This window comes from Aythya ferina (assembly GCF_964211825.1).
Source record: "Aythya ferina genome assembly, chromosome: 19".
Taxonomy (NCBI): domain Eukaryota; kingdom Metazoa; phylum Chordata; class Aves; order Anseriformes; family Anatidae; genus Aythya; species Aythya ferina.
In genome coordinates this window covers 7,080,790-7,100,882 of record NC_140309.1, presented here as the reverse complement: position 1 = coordinate 7,100,882, position 20,093 = coordinate 7,080,790, and the positions used below count along the sequence as shown (strand labels likewise).

General features: G+C 51.0%; 3 protein-coding genes and 1 long non-coding RNA gene across 13 annotated transcripts; 2 read left to right on the top strand and 2 right to left on the bottom strand.

Moving 5' to 3' along the window:
• Positions 1-494: 494 nt before the first annotated feature.
• On the bottom strand, positions 495-7,311 carry LOC311421352. 4 transcript variants are annotated; one of them, XR_014684817.1, is made up of 4 exons: positions 7,174-7,311; positions 7,018-7,096; positions 1,493-1,635; positions 495-1,186 (listed from the first exon to the last, which is right to left on the bottom strand). It is a non-coding gene; the product is annotated as an uncharacterized lncRNA (long non-coding RNA). The 4 variants fall into 4 exon arrangements; XR_014684816.1 differs by having other exon boundaries at positions 495-1,635; XR_014684818.1 differs by lacking the exons at positions 495-1,186; positions 1,493-1,635 and adding an exon at positions 3,610-3,955.
• On the top strand, positions 3,470-6,096 carry CHCHD2 (coiled-coil-helix-coiled-coil-helix domain containing 2). The gene is made up of 4 exons (XM_084493129.1): positions 3,470-3,603; positions 4,187-4,433; positions 5,068-5,227; positions 5,796-6,096. The coding sequence occupies exons 1-4, from the start codon at positions 3,554-3,556 to the stop codon at positions 5,804-5,806; spliced, it is 468 nt and encodes a 155-aa protein (XP_084349255.1). The 5' UTR covers positions 3,470-3,553; the 3' UTR covers positions 5,807-6,096.
• On the top strand, positions 7,126-13,525 carry PHKG1 (phosphorylase kinase catalytic subunit gamma 1). Of its 4 annotated transcripts, none has more exons than XM_084493107.1 (10): positions 7,126-7,294; positions 8,785-8,908; positions 9,335-9,510; positions 9,873-9,927; positions 10,502-10,567; positions 10,782-10,945; positions 11,402-11,492; positions 12,202-12,355; positions 12,435-12,560; positions 13,203-13,525. In XM_084493107.1, exons 2-10 carry the CDS (start codon positions 8,826-8,828, stop codon positions 13,452-13,454), a joined length of 1,167 nt encoding a protein of 388 aa, XP_084349233.1. In that variant the 5' UTR covers positions 7,126-7,294; positions 8,785-8,825; the 3' UTR covers positions 13,455-13,525. The 4 variants fall into 4 exon arrangements, with proteins under 4 accessions (XP_084349233.1, XP_084349234.1, XP_084349231.1 ...); XM_084493108.1 differs by having other exon boundaries at positions 7,132-7,284; XM_084493105.1 differs by lacking the exon at positions 7,126-7,294 and adding an exon at positions 7,540-7,693.
• Positions 13,526-14,179: 654 nt separating this feature from the next.
• On the bottom strand, positions 14,180-19,975 carry SUMF2 (sulfatase modifying factor 2). 4 transcript variants are annotated; one of them, XR_014684814.1, is made up of 9 exons: positions 18,828-19,975; positions 18,318-18,474; positions 17,341-17,455; positions 16,670-16,714; positions 16,287-16,437; positions 15,968-16,019; positions 15,441-15,525; positions 14,750-14,912; positions 14,180-14,407 (listed from the first exon to the last, which is right to left on the bottom strand). XR_014684814.1 is itself a non-coding variant. In XM_084493121.1 (9 exons), the coding sequence occupies exons 1-9, from the start codon at positions 18,883-18,885 to the stop codon at positions 14,302-14,304; spliced, it is 936 nt and encodes a 311-aa protein (XP_084349247.1). In that variant the 5' UTR covers positions 18,886-19,975; the 3' UTR covers positions 14,180-14,301. The 4 variants fall into 4 exon arrangements, 2 of the variants coding, with proteins under 2 accessions (XP_084349247.1, XP_084349246.1); XR_014684815.1 differs by lacking the exon at positions 18,828-19,975 and adding an exon at positions 18,657-18,799; XM_084493121.1 differs by having other exon boundaries at positions 15,968-16,023.
• Between the last annotated feature and the right edge of the window lie 118 nt (positions 19,976-20,093).

Sequence of the window (20,093 nt, the reverse complement as noted above, 5' to 3'; positions counted from 1 at the left end):
GCGCTCGGCGACGACGTCACGTCAGGGAGGGGAGGGGAGGGAGGGGGGATAGGGGGGAGGGCTGCGTGAGGGGAGGGAAGGAGGGAGGGGCGCGCCCCCTGGTGGAGGGAGGGGGCAGAGCGGGTTTTGGGGAGGAAAAAGGGGGTTTTGGTCGTTTTTGTTGTATGTGGTACTGAAATAGAGTCCTGTGCTTGGCGCTGGGGTTCTGTCGTCGTTCACACGTCATGGATTGAGGGAGTTATTGGGGTTGGAAAAGAGCTACGGGATATTCCAACCACCCCCTGCCAGCACTGTCACCCACTGCAGCGTGTCCCCAAGGACCACGTCCAACCTACCCCTAACCGCCCCCAGGGATAAAACACGTCCCCAAGCACCACACCTACACAGCCCCTAAACACCCCCAGGGGCTGCGGTGGCTCCACCACCTCCCTGGGCAACCCGTCCCAGTGCCTGGCTGCTCTTTCTGAGCAGAAATGTCTCCTCATTTCCAACCTGAACCTCCCCTGGCACAACTTGAGGCCATTCCCTTTGGTCTTATCACCAGTTATCTGCAAGAAGAGGCTGATCCCCAGCTCCCCACAGCTTCCTTTCAGGTAGTTGCAGAGAGCAATGAGGTCTGCCCTGAGCCTCCTCTTCTCCAGACCAAACACCCCCAGCTCCCTCAGCCACTCCTCACAGGACTTGTGTCCCAGAACCTTCCCCAGCCTCGTAGCCCTTCTCTGGACACACTCCGTGGTCTCAATGTCCTTGTAGGTTGCTGATGGCATTCACAGTGTACCCACACATAACCCTGGTAAAAGGCAACCACCAGGGCCACATCTCCTCTCAGTTACCCCACGGGCTTCTGTCAAAAGCTGCCCCAGCACTGGTCCAGTTGGAGTTTGGGAAACTGGCCCACATCTCCAGTCTGCAGATGCACAAACCACCTAGCAGCTGAAAATACATTGGGTTTTGCCCACTGTAGGCACCCACCACAAATGCTGCTCTTGCTTGCCTTGGAGGATGGCCACAGCCCTCTGGTTCTCCTTCCCTTCCAGGTTCTGCCACTTGTTAGCAGATGGAGGAGTGGGTCTGTACAAAAGGAACCTCCAAAGTTTTCCCAAGGAAGGCAGGATGGTACAGCACAATGGCAGCATTCATCCCATTAATCCTGCCATTCATGCCTTCATTGTTCTGCAAAACAAAGCTAATTCAAAGAGAAATGTGTTGCAAAATGACTTCAGTGTAAAGCAGGAATCTCTCTGCCACCAAAATGGGAAATTGAAAGATATTCATGAAAAATATTTGAGAAAACCAATTAAAAAGAGCTGTTTGAACCCTAACTAGTTTATAAAGTCAATGATCTGCTCTCTCTTGTGTCTTCTGCTATTAATATAAACAAGGACAGAGGGGCAAGGGGAAGAATGTGGAGGTGTTTGAGACAGAAAGAGCAACATAAAGAACAACAGATGTACTAAAGTTGCAGAAGAAGAAATAACGTAATCTCACATACCTATAGTTTAGCCCTTAAAAAAGACAAGGTCTAGTCAAAGCTTTTTCTGCACGTGCACCATCAGATACCGAGGGCTGGGAGCCCCCTGGACATCAGCAAGAGCAGGGCAGAACTGTGAGCTGTTTGCAGGAGTCCCAGGCCAGCTGCTGGAGAGAAAGTGCCAAAGCTGAAGTGAATTACTTGCTGTTTGCCTGGAGTGCGAGTCCCATAACGCTGCACAGGCATTTGACAAAACCCAAACCCCAGAGCTGCTTAGAAAGCAGACGAAATGGAAGGAGGCCAAGAATAAGGGAAAGAGAGAGGAGCTGTTGTGGATCAGCTCCTGCAGTAATGCCTACAGTCTGGGCTTACGTAGACGCTGCTGCTCTGAATCATGGTGTACTGCTTATATTTATCTCCTAATGATTTTCACGTTTATAGCAACTGCTTTTCTGATGGAAGCTGTGCTTTGGATTACTGTTGGTGTATAAGCCAACATTTATGCTGCCTACATCAGGTGCAGTCGTTGTCATCAGGCAACAGTTACATCCCCATACATACAAGATGTTGAAATGACTGCTCTCGGGTAGCCACCACCCTTACACAACTGCAGAAATGGTGAACAAGCCATTTTTTAATGTCATGATAGTGAAGTGATGATATTACTGAGTGACGGTTGCATTTCGTGGATGAATTGTGCATATTACTATAGCTATAATGAAGGGTGCTTGCTTACAATGGGAAAATGAGTTGCTTTAAATTTCCCTTTCTATTGCATCTGAGAGTTTATTTACTCATTAGGTCTAATCCCATGCATGTTAGTCATCTGGATGCCTTTCATTATTTTCAGTGGGTTTTAGACATTAAGAAAATAAAGAAAATACAAATGACTAGTCTGCTAACTGCATTAATAGAGAGCAGGTTTCAGTGCAACAGCTGGTCTATCTGTACTGAGGTAGTAAGCTGTAGGGACTGGATTTTAATTATATTCCTATGGAATAACTGTGCCTTTCTCATTATCCTTAATAAATAATTCATACTTTTCTAAGGCTCTACTAAGGTTAATTATTCACAGCAGAATCCAAAAATCATTTGTGTTTTGTGTAAAGATCTCCCTCCATTTACTGGAGTAGGGGCTGTGCCTTTGGTTTTCTTATAACACCTCCGATTTTGTCTTATGGCTAAGCGGTGGAAGGCATTTACTCTGTCCCAGTTGCTCTTTTTGCTGTGCCCCCCATCCCAGGCTGTGCCACAGCAGCCTTTTCAGGCCAATTTCACCACCGGGCTCCACACTCCCAATTTTTTTATTTTTATTTTTTACTTTTAGAAGCAGCCACCAGATGCCCTGTGGCTGAGCCACATTCCGTGGCGGGACACCCAGTGCCTGTGGTACCATCATGACACATCCCACGCTTCACTTCAAGCCCTTTACCCCTTTATTCTTTATTACGGCACCACGAGGACAAAACACCCCTGGAAAGGTAGTCAGGGGGCGCCTCAGCACCAAACCCCTGGGCACCCCCAGCCTCCTCCTCACCCCAGGAACCCCAAAGAGCCTCTAGCAGGGAGGTTTCGGGGTGGTGGCGACCCCTTGGAGGCAAGAAGGAGGGATGGGGGCTGAGGGGGACTGAGGGGGGCTTAAGGGGGCTGTGGGGGGCTTGAGGGGGACTGAGGGGGGCTTAAGGGGGCTGAGGGGTCTTAATGGGGCTGAGGGGGCTTAAGGGGACTGAGGGGGCTTAAGGGGGGCTTGGGGGGGCTTGAGGGGGCTTGAGGGGGCTGTGGGGGGCTTGAGGGGGACTGAGGGGTCTTAATGGGGCTGAGGGGGGCTGAGGGGGCTTAAGGGGGCTGAGGGGGCTTAAGGGGGGCTTGAGGGGGCTTAAGGGGGCTGAGGGGGCTTAAGGGGGGCTTGAGGGGGCATGAGGGGACTGAGGGGGGCTTGAGGGGGACTGAGGAGGACTGAGGGGACAGGGGGCGTGGCTTTCGTAGGCCACGCCCCCCGCGACGTCGCGGCGCTGACGTCATCACGCCCGGCGGGTGTCGGGTGACCTTGAGGGGCAGCCCCGCAGTTCGCTCCCCGCCGCCATGCCGCGAGGAGGCCGCAGCCGCACGTCCCGCGTGGCGCCGCCCGCCAGGTGAGGGCGGCCGGGTTGCGCGGCCTCCCCTTCCCCAGCCCTTCTCGCCCTTCCAGGCCCCGTCCGGGGACAGTGGGGCTTTATGGGGTCGGGGAGGGGGGTTGGAGGGGAAAACGGGGGTTTGTGGGGTGTGGGGGGGCGGAACCGGGGCTGTGTGGGGTCGGAGGGTTCCCCCCATCAGGGGTCGCCCCCCATTAGGGGGCTCCCCCAGGCTCTGAGGCCTGCTTTAAGCCGCCCCTTCCCGGCCCTGTCTTGCTTCCCGTGAACTCTCGCGGTCCCTTGGGTGCTCCTGGCCTTGAAACCTAGAAATAAGGCCGCCAGCCTCGGTGCCTTAGGATGCGGGGTGTGAAAACTGGAGAGAAACAAACAAACAAACAAAAAACAATTGAAAACTAAATAAAAATAAGGCTGCCAGCCTCACCCTGCTGTGCACAAATGGTTCCCCGGAACACCGAGTCTGTGCTGTCCACGTGCGGGGTTACACAAGGAGGAATCGCCAGCAGGCAGAGGGCCTTGGCTTGTTTGGGGTTTAGGCAATGATTTGTGTTTTTTTTTTTTTTTTTTTCTCTTTGTGTCCTTGCAGCCGGGCGCCACAAATGAGAGCAGCGCCGCCAGCACCGGCCGCTCGGGCCCCAGTGCCGGCGGCAGCGCCGGCCTCCGCCGTGGGTGCTCCTGCGCCGAAGCAGCCTGGCCTGATGGCGCAGATGGCCACGACCGCGGCGGGGGTTGCTGTAGGCTCTGCCGTGGGCCACACCATCGGCCATGCGCTCACAGGAGGGTTTGGCGGGGGAAGCAGCTCGGAAGCTGCGAGGCCTGATATCACTTATCAGGTAAGGGGAAGCACAGCTGGATGCTAGCTCGTTGAGGTGTGGTTAATTTGAAAGGCCGGCTAGGTATAGGCTGAAGTGATTGTTATACAATGAAAGATGCACGAGTTCTGGCTGGGGAAACAAAGGTAACTTTACTGACTCAGTTTCCAAGTTTACCTCCACAGTCACCGTGTTTGTTTATCTTAAAAATAGTTCAAAGGGACACGAGTGATGTGTGCCTTTGGCATTGGGGGTTGTTTCCTACGTATATTCTGGTATACGGGTGTTGTTCCCTGCTCTAGTACCCTTGTGACTCAGGGGACTTCCATGTGCCCAGTCTGCTGATGATAAGATCTATTGCAAGATCAGTGTCCTGAAGTCACATTTTGTGCTGCTCAAACATAATAAATGCTGTTGCCTTGCCTAGATGCTGTACAAAGTTACTTAGGTGTTTATAATTTACAAAACTGTTCAGAATGTCTGCTGTCACCACTGGAAACTTTGTACTTCAACCCAGTATTTGTTTTCCATTTAAAAAGTAATATATTTTGACAGAAATGCAGGGAAGAAGTACACAGCGATCAGTACTGAGGGGGTGTGGTTTCATGGGCTGGAGCTGTTGAAAAGGTGCTCACGGGGGTGTCTGCCATTTCAGGAACCCCAGGCAGCTCAACCTGCCTACCAGCAGCAGCAGCAGCAGTTTGCTCCTTGCCAGTATGAAATGAAACAATTCCTGGAGTGTGCGCAGAACCAGACCGACCTCAAGCTGTGCGAGGGCTTCAGTGAAGTACTGAAGCAGTGCAGGTTTGCTAATGGTAAGCAGTGGTAGCAGACTAAAGGAGCTAATTGCTGCAGTCATTGTGTGGGTACAATGCCCTGTTTTTTTTTTTTTTCCTATATTTTTTTCTATTCTATAAAGAATAGGGATTGGTACAAAGCAGCAAGCAGAAGTTGGTTAAAGGGAGTCGTGGTTCTGTTGGCTTTCCTGTTTCAATCCAGTACATATAGCTGGAGGTGGTGGGGTGGAGATTGCACGAATTCCTGATGCTTTCATGCTAAATTAATGGAAGCAAATAATTTGGGAGAGGGGTGGCAGCGTGCTTCGAGAAGCAGCGTAGCATTGCCAGTTTGCTACTTAGGAGTGCTGCTGGCCTGTAGCAGGTGTCTTGGGCACAATTAACAAACCATTCTAATGTGGGTGGACAGAAAGAAGACTGCCAAGCACATGTGGCTGGGTGGACTGCTGAAGCCTTCCCTTCAACACATTCCTTATCACCCCTCAGTGTTTGCTGGGACACGTATATGCTTACTTCATAGTAAGGGACCTGCAGCTTAGGGATCTAAAACTTGATGTGATTAACTGTGCAACTTCTTATCTTACAGGTTTAGCTTAAGCCTCCAGAACAAGGTTGCTGAAGACCATCTTACAAGAACTGACCTATGAATGAAAAAGCTTCAGTAATAGTCTAAAGCTGTCTGGTATTTTGTTAGTTCGTATATTCACACTGTTGTCCTTGTGGCTTGATTTCTGCCATAGCCTCTATGTGTGATACAACTTAAACTGCAAATTAATTTAGCACAACATGGAAAAATTAAGAATAAAGTGGAATGAACTAATGGGGGTCAACTGTTTTGTTGATTGTTGTGTTGAATGTAAGTGAACCAATAAAACTTCTCTCTAGAAGTCCTGTGCTCTAGTGGATTTTGGAATGTGGGGTAGGAGTTGAATTTTAAGAGTAAGCAGGCAAGAACTGAAGTTAGCAGGATCAGCCTGCTCACCAGGTGCACTGGACAGGAAAGGTGCCTGAAGGGCTGGAGCTCCAGGAGTCCAGGAACACCCTTTGGTTCTGTGGTTAGCTGTGCTTGCCAGACACCTCATACTTGAGCATTTGAGCCCCACGGGCAGCTTCTGCTCATCACAACATGTAGTGACAAGGAATGCAATGGCTGGCCACAATATTCTGCATACAGCAGGTCTCAATTCCCTTAAAACTCAGCATCCTATCATACCTGTAAATACGATTTTTATGTTTGCATTCAGGAGGCTGAGAAACGCCTTTACTCAGAAAAAATCTGTGGTAGTCCATTACATGAGCAAGCCTATACAATGCTAAGCAGTTCTACTCTTTTAAAATGACATGTTACTGTCTTAAGTTATTAGACTTGTAGTCCCCAATAATGTAAGCAAAGGCTGTGGGTTTTTCTTCCCCATCTTGGGAGTCTTGAACTGAAATGCAAGAATGGGGCCAAGTTGAGCAAGGGTGATGTGACATCTTGCAGCTAGTTTAGAGAAGTAACAAAACTGGTGGTGCCATGTGGAAGAAAAATCTCTCTTTAAAAATTACTGATGTGCCTGAGGGGGCAAAGCCTTTCTCTCTCAGAGGGAGTAGCCAGTTCATGTCCTGCTAAAACACCCAGAGCATGCAGTGTAAATACCCTCCTGCACTTCAGCTTGTCATCACGTGCCACTGAGCTGTGTTGTGAACCCTGCACATGTCTCAAGCACTACGGGAACCAGGATGGTGCATTCTCCCAAGGGGAGTGTGTGGGGTGGAATAAGGCTGTACTGAAAGGTGCGATTCTTTTTAAAAAGCCATAGCATTACCTGCTTTTTGCTGAGCTGCTTCTGTGCTGTTGTATATTCTGCCCGTTCCCAAGAGCCTCCCGTCTCTGATCTGCGGTTCCTGGAAGTGAAAAGATAAAATTAGCCTTCAGAACGGGGAGGGGCCGCCTCAAAGGTGGGGGACAAGGACAGAAATACTTTTTCCAGGGGACACAAGCTGCGCTTCTGATACCAAATCTCACATTTCGGTTGCGTTTCTCACCCTACTGATAAAAAAGAAGGCGAAAATACTTCAGGCCTCAGAGTGAGGTAGCGCCGGGTAGGCAGGGAGATGCGCTCGGGGCTTTGGGAAAAGCAGAGCCCTCTCCGGACCCCATTCGAGCCTTTTTGAGGACAATCAGCGCGGTGTGGCTCGGGGGGGCCCCTCGGAGACCCCCCCCCGGTGCACCCCTCAGCCACAGCCCGACCCCATCCGGGCTCCCCTCAGCGCCCTTCCCCTGCTCCCCGCCGCCTCAGCGCGGGGCCTCCCCGGGCTCCCCTCAGCTCGGAGCCTTTCCCCGGTTCCCCCCCAGCTCTGATCACGGCCTCCCCCCCCGTGCCGAGCCTCCCAGGGCGTTATTTTTGGCCCGGCTCGGCCCGGCCCGGCCCCCCGCCGCCTCCCGCCGGCCCCGCTCCATTTCCGCCCCGATGGCGCTCGGCTGAGGCGGCCGGCGAGGAGGTAACGGGGGGGGGGGGGGGGGGGCTGTTTATGGGGTGTGTTTATGGGATTGGGGCGCTCGCCCGGCCCCAATCCCGCTGCCGGTGCTTCGGGACCCCCCTGCTCCTGTCCCCATAACCCCCCGGGAGGAGGCAGCGCCGGCCGCCCCCCCCCCCCCGCTCCTCCGCCGCGTTGGTGCCGCAGGGACCCCCCCTTCCTTCACCCAGGGCCCTGCCGGCGTTTATAAGCCGTGGCGGCGTTGCTGAGCTTTATAAATTCCATGTAGGGCGTTTATAGGTTTATGTATTCCATTAATTTTCATTAAAGCTCTGTTAGATTCCACACCAGCGCTGACAGCAGGCTCAGGGACCGGACAGCGCCAACCCTCTGTAATGGGGTCAGGACGGACACGGTTTGGTAATGGGATCGAACTGCCCTGAGATGGGGGCCAGCCCTGCTTGTAGGGCTTGTGTCAGAGCAAAGGGCAGAGGAGAACCCACAGTGCTGGGGCTGGAAGCCTTGGGCCCGGCGGTAACCACTCAGCCCGTGCTTTCCCCGCTGGCATTCACAAAAAGCAGGAACGAGCTGAGGACGTCCTGCTCCCGGTGCTTACAAAGAGAAGCCAGTGAAAATTAGGGCTCGGGACAAGCGGTTGTGTATTCTGTAAAAGCCAACACCAAAAACCAAGGGCAGCAGCCTTTCAGGAGATTTTGGGTGTACACGTGCGCTGTACTACCTGCCCTGCAGCTCAGCCCCGGCTGACCCCACAGCAGTCCCACCCTGCCCCATTGTCCCTTATTATCCCCCTCCCCTCCTCAATCCTTTCCCTTTTAACATCTTTTTTTTCTTACTTTTCCTCAGCCAAAGCCTTTGGGACAGCATCAGGTCAGAACTAATCAGGGTGGGGTAGGAAAAAAAAAAAGTATTTGAAATTATGAGGAGTGAGTGGAGAAGAGGTAGACTTCAAGGCTTTGTAGGGTCTTTGGGTTGTGATATTGTGCTTTTTTTTTTTTTTTTGGGTGAATGCTGCTGTTGGGGACCTTTGGACCTCGCAGTCGCATGCCGGCTGCAGTGCCCCAGCAGCACATGGCTGAGCTCTTTTCTCCTTGCAGCCCCTTCCTGCCCGTGAGCGAGCACCAGGCGGGAGCCAGCCATGACGAAGGAGGAAGACCTCCCCGACTGGAGCTCATCCAAGGAGTTTTATGAAAAATATGAGCCGAAGGAGGTTTTGGGCAGGTAAAGCTTGGTTTTAGCAAATTGCTGTTTTGCCCCTTCCAGTACCCAATAGCAGCAGCGTCCCACAGGAACCTGATCTGAACAGGGCCCGTGGAATCACAGGGTTAAAAATAGCAAAGAAACTTTTTGCATCAGCTCAAAATCTGTCCCACCAGGATGGCATAACAGAGTGAGATGCATTTGTGAAGGAAACACTGTGGTGCATCCCCAGAGTTGGGCTGGGCAGGAGGAAACAGACACTGCCCCAGCTCAGGCCCCTTTCTGGGAGCAGCATCACATCCCCAGGGTGGTGGGAGCCCAGGCCATGCTCACACCATCCCCCTGACAATTAGTAATTAGAAAGCAATTTGAGCCTGACCCCGCAACATCTCAGTGTGCTAATGGGGAACAGAAAGCACCCCATCTTTCCCATGTTGTTCCTGGCAGGGGGGTGAGCAGTGTCGTCCGTCGGTGCATTCACAAAGCCACGAGGCAGGAGTATGCCGTGAAGATCATCGACATCACGGCGGGCAACATAACCCCCAAGGAGGTGCAGGAGCTGCGGGAAGCCACCGCCAAGGAGATCGACATCCTCCGGAAAGTCTCAGGCCACCCCAACGTCAGTGAGTTGAGGAAGAGTTTTTTTTGCTTCATTTATTCTTCAGGGTGTTCCCAGGAAGGGTTTGGGGATGAAATCCCCAGAAATCAAACCTCCAAAGGCCCCATGGTCCTAGCAGGACATAGGGCACCTGCTCTGAGCAGCCTTTGCTCAACCTTTGCACACACGTGCCAGCAGTGCTCAGGCCACCCCGGCTATCTCTCTCCTGCTCTCCCCCTCAAAACATTAACAAAGATCACCTCATTAACTTAATTACCAATTAGATCAGCAATTTTTAGCCCATAATTGGAAAGGAAGATGCTATACATGGGGTATGTGGCAAGGAACATACTGCACTGTGCTCACAGCCCCCGTCTTTCATTGCAGTCCAGCTGAAGGACAGCTACGAATCCAGCACCTTCTTCTTCTTGGTGTTTGACCTGTAAGTACCCTCTCGCCCAGCACCGCCAGCTCCCCGAGCCCCAGCTGCCCCCATTTCTCCTCCTTTTCACCCTGCAAACAGCCACCAACCTAAATTCTCCCCAGCACCTTATAACCCAGACAGGGTAAAGCGGGGGCGCGACCAGGGCTCATGTCAGGTAGAAAAGAGCCGGCTCACTTCAGCCTTGCCCCCGTTTCCCCTCCGTCAGCAGCTCAGGTTTCTCTGTAACCTTTGGTGGGAGCCCTCAGGCGTCCCCAGAGGTTATTTATATGCCCAGCAGGACCAGGGCTCGTGTGACGCCACGGCTCATGACAGCGGGGCGGTGCGATGGATGTCAGAGTGAGCTGGCACCAGGAGAGCCCTGTCTTGTCCTGCCCAAAGCCTGCCTGCTCTGGGCGCAGTATTTCCTCCTCCTGCTTGGCATTTTGTGACAATATCTAGTCCTTTTTAACCCTTTTTATTAATGTGTCAGCTTGTCATTTTGTGCAGTGGGTGCCCTGGGGCTGTTACAGGGCAACAAGCCCCAGGCAGTCCTCCCCAGGGGTTTGGGTCTGTTTTTCCCTCCCACACGCAGGATGAAGAGAGGGGAGCTCTTCGACTACCTCACTGAGAAAGTCACCTTAAGCGAGAAGGAAACCAGGTAAGGCTGAAAACCGCGCTGCAAAAGCAGAGCACAGGTTCAAAGGAGAACCTTGCAGTGGGCGCAGCACCCATGAGCGAAATACCCCCCCAGGCTGTGTCCCCACACCTGGGTGTTGAGGTTTTTGCATGTGGCTGAGCTCTTTGGTCCCTGGCCCCATCCCCGGGTGCTGAGGGGCTTTGGGGCTAGCAGAGGTGCTGTCACCCGTCCCCAGGAAGATCATGCGCGCGCTGCTGGAAGTGATCCAGTACCTCCACTCCATCGACATCGTCCACCGTGACCTGAAGCCAGAGAACATCCTCCTGGACGATGACATGAACATTAAGCTGACGGACTTCGGCTTCTCCTGCCAGCTGCGTGAGAATGAGAAGCTCAAAGGTAGGCGGTGTGGCGAGGTGGGTGTGATGCTGGGCTGGCCCAGTCACCCCATTAACACAGTGCCTATGGTGAGCTGGTGGAGCCCCTCCAGCCCCAGTGACTCCAGCCCTCGCTCTTCTCAATGACCATGTTCCTTCCCCTTAGGAAAACCATCCAATTTTTCCACTTCTTTTTTCTGTTGTCCAGTTGACCCACATCACCCCATTCATTAAGGTTTTTCCCCTCTCCTACCCTGCAAAGAACGTAATATCCAACAACGGGCATCACCCACCAGCATACCCACTGCTCTCCTCACTCGCATTTTATTATTCATTATAATTCACCAAGAAAAGTCACCAGCAAGGTGCACACGAGATGCAGTTGCTGCCGTCACCATCACTGCAACGATTCCACCCGGATCCAGACACCCCTCGTTGTCTGCAGGTCACTAAGGGGATGCTCTCCCCTGTTTTGCAGAAATCTGTGGCACACCCGGCTACCTAGCCCCCGAAATCCTGCAGTGCTCCATGGATGATGAGCACCAGGGCTATGGGAAGGAAGTGGACATGTGAGTGAGATGCCTGCCCTCCTGCCCTCAGCCCCTGGGGTGCTTGTAGTTTAGGGCACAGCAGGAGCTGCTCCTTGCTGGTCAGTGGCTGGGGACCAGCTGTAGGGTTTGTGAGGAGCTGAACGATGCACCTAAAAAACCATGGGGTTGCAAGGGGCTGGGCTGGCGAGCAGGGAGCTGTGGGAGCAGCAGCCTCTAGCTGTGCCCATGTCCCCAGAGGAAGAGCCCAGAGCTTCTGGAGCCCAGCAGGGGCTTTGCCACCCACTCTGGTGCCTTTGGGCTCAGGTCTGCAGTGGTCAGAGCTGCAGCCAACCTCCTGAGACACACAGGGGCATTTCAGCCTCCTTTCAGCATAGCTACCTCCATCACACCCCGTGACAGGACATTTTGTGTGCCACAGCCTGAGCCAAAACTGCCCGGGCACCTCCAGCCTTGCTGGTACCTCCAGGTCCCTTCCCTAAAACAAAAACAAAACAAAACAAACACCAAGTAAGGTGCATGCCTCCAACTCAGCTTCCTCCTGCAGCATCAGGAGAGCAGCCCCATGCCACCACCATCTGCATGACTCAAAAACCCGCTGCTCCCTGTGACCCATTAGGGCTAACGAGCCCCAGCAGCAAGCTCAGCCCCCTCGTCAGAACCAAGCAGAGCAGTTTCCTCCTGGTTTTCCAGGCTGCTGAGGCTGCTGTGTCCCCCTGGGTCCCCGCAGGTGGAGCACCGGGGTGATCATGTACACCCTGCTGGCCGGCTCGCCTCCCTTCTGGCACCGCAAGCAGATGCTGATGCTGCGGATGATCATGAACGGGGACTACCAGTTCGGCTCCCCAGAGTGGGACGACCGCTCTGACACTGTCAAGGACCTGGTGGGTGCTCAGGGACAGGAAAACCTGGGTGGGAGCAGGTGTCTGGGACACCCCGGGTTGATTGGGTGCCCTCCCGCAGATCTCCCGGTTCCTGGTGGTGGACCCCCGGCAGCGGTACACGGCCAGCGAGGCGCTGGCACACCCCTTCTTCCAGCAGTATGATGTGGAAGAGGTTCGGCACTTCAGCCCCTTCAGGAAATTCAAGGTGAGGGTGCTGCTGGTGCACCTGGGAACTGGGGCATCCAACAACCCACAGCCAGAGCTGGGGAGGTGAGCGGTGGGCTGGATTTCCTAGCTAAGCTGGGAGAAACTGGGCATTCAACAAGGCTGGTGGACCGAGGCTTTGGCAGGACACAGCAGCCAGGTTGGAGATGCTTCTCTGAGCACCGTTTCACTTTCTGGTACTTCCTAAGGGCTTTTCCACAGAGGGAGGGGTAAATAAAAAGAGAAGAGAGAAAAACCTGCCTCAAAAAAATTACTTTCAAGGGGAAATCAGTGAGCCTGACTTCATACAGATGCATCAAATGATGCAGAGTGATAAAAGAGCAATTCTTTCCCCTCTCCTATAGCTAATCATTAGGACTATGTTATCATGTTAGGGTAAATATTAGGGTAGTGCAAAGAGTGTCCAAAATGACATTAGATGAAATGTGATCTTAACATCAAGACCGTGTCAGCCCTGAACAGTTGGAGAAAGCTTGTAACACTCAAACAGAGCTAAATAACAGTGCAGGAGCTGGGCTCCCTCCTGACTCCCCTTTGCAATAGCAGCAATTTGGGGCACAGCCCCAGTCCAGTCCCTGTCTTGGACCTGATCAGCAATTTGCCTGTTCCCCTCGTGCTGCAGGTGATCTGCCTGACCGTCCTGGCATCCGTCCGCATTTACTACCAGTACCGCATGGTCAAGGCGGTGACGCGGGAGCTGGTGGTGCGGGACCCGTACGCCCTGAAGCCCGTCCGCAAGCTGATCGACGCCTGCGCCTTCAGGACCTACCGGCACTGGGTGAAGAAGGGGGAGGCGCAGAACAGAGCCGCTCTCTTCGAGAACACCTGCAAGGCTGTTTTGCTCACCCTGGCAGCGGAGGAAGAGCTGTTTTGATCACAGCGCCTCTGCTGCATAAGCTGGTGGGTTTGCTCAGAGTTAAGGCAAATAAAATATTTCAAAACCCACCAGTGATTTCTTGTACTTTTTCTTAAAAATACTGCTGGCCTTGAGTTATGTGCAAACAGCTGTCAAGGCTGTGGTTTGCCGTGGGGGTATATTCCAGTCTGAGTTTCTTCCAAAATCACTGTAAGGGACCACTTTGGAGAAACCAAATGGGGCTGGGGGACAGAGGCAGCCCGCAGCACATTTGTAGACCTCGTGTGCTGGTTATAACATCCAAGCCAGGTTACTGACTTGTGTCTTCCACACACTTGGGAACAGACACATGTGGCTCTGTCACAAAGGGACAGTAAAGGTGCCTCACTTTGCCTGGGAAGGCTCAGGGCTGTACGGAGCTGGGATTTCCTGGGGAGATGGGCACTGATGTACGCCACCCTGCCAGGGACGTGTCCCCACTACTTCCTCTGCAGTGGCTGACAGGGACCTGGCACAGAAGGGAGCGAGCACTGGGCAGGCAGACAGCAGTGCTGGGCTGGGATGAGAGCAGCTCTGAGGCAGCCCTGGGCACTGGGGTCACGTATGTACACCCCTCTGCTTGTCTGAAACACCCGCTAAGAGGAGAGCTGTGATGTCCACAACACCCAGAGGACACTGGAGACAGAACACCCTGCCTGCCATTCCCAATCACCACTCAGTGCCCAGACACCCCTGCACAGAAATGAGTGCTGAAAGTACTTATTTTTAATTTTTAAAACTGCCTGGGTTAAATGAAAGGGATTTCTGGGGATTACTGTTTTATCTCCACAGGAGAAAATGTCTACAGTCTTTTCATATGACATCTTCAGAGCTCAGGTTTGGTCCTGCTCTTCTTAGCGGCCTGATCTGGGATGTCAGCAGCGCAGCGGAAGCTGAGGTTATCGGATGCTGAATCTGGTGTGTTCCCCATTCTTAGAAGGAAAAAAGATATCCAGAGTTAGGGATCCTTCATAGTTAGTGCTTAAATCATTGAATATGACCCTGTGTAACAGGCTACAGATATCTTCCACTTACCTGAATGATTTCTAGAAAAGCATTTAACAATAAATTCTTGATGGAAATTAAAAAAAAATAATAAAATAATTGAGAAGCAATAGGAATGTGTTTACAACAGTAAAATTTTATCAGTATCTGCAGTGTGTTTTCCTAAATGCTTCTCAGAAAAACTGAGTAGGAACAAATATCTTCTAAAATAACACCCCTTCTTGCACTGCCAAGGAAGAAATCATTGCTCGGGCACTGCACAAACCTACCTGGTGGTAACACGAGCTTTATGATTTGCAGACCCATCTGCAGTGTCAATCCAAGAGGCCCCTCTCAGGACATGCATCTTCTGAGCACGCTGCCTCGAGCGTCCTGGTGCCAGGTACTCTGACGCAGTCCACTCCCAAGTGTTCCCCAGCAGATCGTAGAGCCCTGAGACACAAGTGGTTTTACACAAGGATTACAGGAGCACATCTGCAGGGGCTGCAAAAACACTTTGGTGTATGGGAAAGGGGTGCAACATTTAAATCATCACTGGAAAAGTGTGGTTTAGCAGTGAGACTAGGAACCAGAAGCTCGTTACTGTATTGCTAACTAACTGCAGGTGGGCCTCCAACAAACCTCTCATCTTAAATGTCTCATCATTTTCCATCTGCAGGAGGGAATGGCATCTGCTGCCCCCCCAGCGTGCCTGGGATTTTCAGATAAATCACACGGCAGTGCAAAATAACTGTTGGTTAAGATCAAGGGATGGTTTGGTGCAGTGAAGTGCAGCAGGTGTACATCGGCCAGCTGCGGTAACAACCGTCAATGCTTTTGCTGTACTCATTCCACCAAGATGCTGATGTGATTCCATTTCACATTTGAAACTTCTACAACTACAGGATTTTATACTTCGTGTTAAATGGATGTTAGGAAGCAGATGTCACCCCAAAAGCACAACCAGGATGAACACTGTACCATAGTTGTTCTGAGGTGAGAACGCTGCCACTGGTGACACCCCGTGATAACCATCTTCCGCTGTGTCAACCCTCGGGAAATCGCCCTATGTGAAAAAAGATCACGCTGAGTAAAGAGCCACTGCAGAGGAAAAGCTTTTTTTCTTAAAACAAACAAACAAAAACTTGTTACACTCAAATAATGGAAATAACTCTCCATTGCAAATTAACTCTATATGGCATTTGTGTCCAAGAGAGCAAATCACTCATCTAAAGTTCACCTGATGGGAAAAAAAACAATGTGCTTTTCAAAAACTTGATGTATGAGTTCTGGGGAGAACTGAAGTCCCAGCTTCCCAGGGAAGCTAGGCTGAGTTTGTTCTCTCTAACAGTATTTCAGAGCACCCCTCTGAGCTGATCTTCAGGACCTCGCAGGTAGGTCTGTATTGCTTCCCAGGAGCACGCTCTGACAGCTACACATACGCTGCATTCAAGTTAAATGCCATCAGAAGAGCTCAGCTGAGATGGGGTGATTTGTAGGATTCTTACCTGCCAGAGGTTTGTACGGTTTGGCTGAAACTTGTTTCCCCAGGGATACAGCCTTTCTGTCAAGGAAGAAGAGACCAGTTACTCCACGAGTCAGCCCAGCACTGGATTGACTATTTTTAACCAGGATTTTGTGACTGTCCTTCTCCTTAAGCCACTGCTTATTCCACTCCCAGGCTGAAAAAGATCATTCAGCCCCCTAGATTAACCTGTGAAAACATCTCTGTATTGAGATGCCTAAGCCTTCATAGATCTAATAGAATAAAAATTGCTTGATGACTTTATGTGGGTTTGGGAAAAAGTCCCAGCCTATCCTACGTACGCTCCAGTCCTCCCCGTGCAGCAAACTCCCACTCCTCCTCAGCAGGGAGCCTCTTCCCCTTCCACTCGCAGAACGCCCGCGCGTCATTCCAGCTCACGTGCAGCACCGGGTGATCCAGCCTGTCCTTGATGCTGGAGCCAGGACCTGCAGGCTGGGAAGCATTAGATTGAACAGATCTTAACTGATTTAAATGTTTTTCAATGACAACAACAAAAAAAGAAATAGAAGACAGACCAGACCAGGGTTAGGAACCTGTGTAAATTAAGCAGAGGTGTTTTTTTTTTCCCCTGTTCAGTCAGCAAGGCTCAGCATGTGCATGCTCCCAGCAGAGCTTGGCTGTGCCCCTGCAGGGAGTGGACTTACCATGCCTGATTTTTGCTCACCTGTCGCCAGAAAGCCTTCTCGATTGGCAGCCACCAAGGGGCAGACTGGGAAAAGAAACAACACCAGATTAAAGCTATACTGGTGATGCCCTCCCCAGCATCATGCACACTTAATTTGTTCTACAGCACTAGGTATAAAGCAGAGCATGTGTTAGTCTGGAAATGGTTAAATGCTGTGGTTTGATCCAGGTTATCACAGGCATTTTAATATTGCTTTTCAACAGAGTAGAAAATCTGCTTTTAAAAGTAAAAACAGATCAAGAAGTCTGTGGTATTCATTCTTTCTGTTGTAAGATTGGATTAATAAAGTCATTTGAAACATACTTTGCTCTCTCCCAGCTCACTGGAAGATCTAGAGAGCCAAGTTTGGCAGCATTTGGAGAGGATGTAAACAGAAGAGCCCTTAAATCAACCCAGGCTCAATCCTGCTATTCAGTTTCAAAAGCAAAACAAGCCTTGAGGAAGGCCAGGCTGAGCTGTAGCTGTTACTCAGCAGAAAAGCAATACATACTGCAATCAGCAAGGTTCTGCCCTCACAGGTTTTGTGCTTACAACAAGGAGGTCAGACAGGAACATGAGCAGAACCTCCATCATCATCATTACTGAGTCATCCCCAGGGGCATCACCCACCTACTGAAACCTCTCAAATTCCAGGTGGGATTCAGATTTACCTCCAGTTTTTGGGTGACTTTTTTTTTCATCTCTTCCGATACGAAATCCTCAAAGACAAAGCTCCAGCCAAATGCTTCTGCTTCTGTTTTGAATTTCTTTTCTCTAACAAACTCCCTGGCATAAACACAACATGCTCAGGCATCTGGGTAAGAGGTCACAACTCACACCAGCAAATACCACAAGCTGCACATGCAACAAGCCCAGACCAATGCAAACGTACGGGAGCTAAAGACACCCCAATCTGCAGGGAGTCCCAGTTCCTCACTGGCACAGCTCCGATGGGTTTGACAGATAAGGATTTAAATGGTCAGATTTCAATCCCTTCACAGGTCTGATGGTTAGGTTTAACATTATGTAGGTGAACTCATAATTCACCCTGCTCTGTCACAAAATGCAATTGCACCGATTAAAAATCCCTGCCACTAAAAGCTGCAGCTCCTATATTAGTTAAATGCCCCTAAAATGCAATAAATGTCACGTGCTGCTGAATAACCTCCCCCTGCCTCTGTCTCATTCATTTCTTCGTTGCTTTAAGGATGGATTTTTACTACATGCTGCTGGGCAGCTGCTGGTGTCTGGAAAATATGGCTCTTCTTAACCAACAAGGGCTCAGCTGGGCAAGTAAAGGCATTTCCCCCAGTACGTTCACCAGTGCTTTGCATGAGAACTTCTACAAAGTCCACGGAGGAATGAACCAGTATTTACAAAGGGAAACTGAAATGGTACAACCCTATTAGTTACAGTAGAGAAGCACATTACATTTGCAAGCTACAGCAGTAAGATCCTTCAGCCTGCACATGTAAGTGATTTTTTTACTGACAGACCTATTTTTTGTGCTAATGGAACTGCTAGGAGCGAGCAAGCATTGCCTTCTGGACCCCAGAAGAAGCTTCCAGACCCCACAAGACCCAGCACCAAGAGCCACATCCTGCTGGCAGCTCCCCACAGACTAAACGGATCCAAAACCTTGTCTTACCTGAAATCCCTGTTTGTGACAGGATATTTGTCAATAGCAAACGGCTTCACGGTCACCTCCCTGACGGGCCCTTCTTCATTTCTGTTCTCCGGGGAATTGGATCCCATCTGAAACGTCCCACCGGGGAGCTGCACCATGTTTTCATCTTTTCCATATGCTAAAAGAGTGAAGTAATTCAGTACAAGAACATTAACTTGTAAATATGAGTGCACAGGACAGGATACTGTAACTGCCATAAAGTCACTTTATATACAGGAGAATATGGTGCAAGATAATAAGTGGCTACAATTAGCACATATATATGTATATTTTTAAATAAGCTATATTTTAAGGTCTCACTTTCAGCATTTCTCTTGGGAAAGGAACAGCTTTTGTCAGGACAAATCAGCAAACCCCTTAAACTAATCCATTGCTGCATTTGAAGAAAGGGAACCTGTGCAGCGAAGTGATATCAAAGCATCCCTGCGAGGCAGACAGATAAACAAGAGCAGCACAAGCTCCCTAACTCACCGAGCAGGGCTTGGCTGCAGCCCAACACGCAGCAGCACACTACAAGCGTGAGGCGCATCTCCCCGGGAGCAGTGCCAAGCGGCAGCAGCAGCGGGTACAGTGCAAAAAGAAAAAGCGAGACGGCAGCGGAACCAAAAGGCTTTGACCCAGAAGTGCTCCAGGCTCAGGGAAGTGTTTCCGGGAGGGGACGCACTTCCCTGTGCCTGCACGCTGCTGCGCACGCTGCATGCTGGACCTGTTGCACCTACTGAGCAGATGCTTTTCCTTTCAGAAAGGAAAAAAAAAAAAAAAGGGATACTTTCATACCATGTTGATTGCACATAGAGGTTGCAATTTCACCTCCACACGTGCAAAGCCTCCACCTAGCAGAGCCACCGATAAAACCACCACTTGAGCATGCTTTTCATGCAAGTTTTGTTTTAAAAAGGGTGCTCATTTGCCAGCCACCCAGCTGTGACAGGGGGGGTGAAATAAGCCCTCTATCAGTTCTACAACAAGCTGTCAACCACCTTCAGGCCTACTCTAGGACACAGCCTCAACCTCAGGGTACCTGCCCTGGGAGCCATTCCAGGCAGTTTTCCCCTTTCCAGCCACCCACAAAGATCCCAAGGAACCAGTGACAGCTCTGAGAAAGCACCAGAGATCTCAACACTTGTGCACACACTGCATTCATCCCCTTGTGACCCAACTTCACCGTTCCTTCTGGCGAACACGGAAGAGGTTTGCTTTTTAGATGCATCCCACTTGACAGATACTCCTGTCTGGTAATGACAAAGAGGAGGATGAGGATTTGGCAAAATTACCTTAGGACTGCAGTAGGCTGTTTCTCTCCCATTAATTACCTTCTCGATGGGGTTTTCATCCAGAGTTCTGCCTAGATCTGGTGTAGTGTTAGCAGTCCATGAACTTACCTGCAGCATGAAAATGGTAAAAAGCTACCAGTGTTACGGCAAGGATGCCACCTCAACACATGACCCCAGCCATTCTGAAGCACATTAACTAAGAGTTTTGTGACCAAAACTGTGATCCAGCTCTGTAACGTAGCACAAAAATCCCATTTAAACCCACATCCCTCCAAAAGCAGTATCCTGAGCAGCATTTTCACAACTCTGAGACCTATTAATCACTGTCACAGCAACTACTGGAATTGATAACGAGGCCCAGCACACAGAGCCAGGAAACAACTCAAAGCCGATAATCCAGCGCTGTTCACAATGGTGGTAGAAGTTCAAAGCCTTTGGCCACAGAATGCAAGGTTTTCAATAA

Excerpts from the sequence above, each read along its gene's own strand:
- PHKG1 (XM_084493107.1), top strand. The coding sequence starts at position 8,826 with ATGACGAAGGAGGAAGACCTCCCCGACTGGAGCTCATCCAAGGAGTTT. Across the intron at positions 8,909-9,334 it reads CCGAAGGAGGTTTTGGGCAG|GGGGGTGAGCAGTGTCGTCC; the intron begins GTAAAGCTTGGT and ends TGTTCCTGGCAG. Across the intron at positions 11,493-12,201 it reads TATGGGAAGGAAGTGGACAT|GTGGAGCACCGGGGTGATCA; the intron begins GTGAGTGAGATG and ends GGGTCCCCGCAG.
- CHCHD2 (XM_084493129.1), top strand. The coding sequence starts at position 3,554 with ATGCCGCGAGGAGGCCGCAGCCGCACGTCCCGCGTGGCGCCGCCCGCC. Across the intron at positions 3,604-4,186 it reads CGCGTGGCGCCGCCCGCCAG|CCGGGCGCCACAAATGAGAG; the intron begins GTGAGGGCGGCC and ends GTGTCCTTGCAG. Across the intron at positions 4,434-5,067 it reads GGCCTGATATCACTTATCAG|GAACCCCAGGCAGCTCAACC; the intron begins GTAAGGGGAAGC and ends CTGCCATTTCAG.
- SUMF2 (XM_084493120.1), bottom strand. The coding sequence starts at position 18,735 with ATGCAGCAATGGATTAGTTTAAGGGGTTTGCTGATTTGTCCTGACAAA. Across the intron at positions 16,715-17,340 it reads AAGTCACCCAAAAACTGGAG|TCTGCCCCTTGGTGGCTGCC; the intron begins GTAAATCTGAAT and ends TTCTTTTCCCAG. Across the intron at positions 15,526-15,967 it reads ACCGTACAAACCTCTGGCAG|GGCGATTTCCCGAGGGTTGA; the intron begins GTAAGAATCCTA and ends TTTTTCACATAG.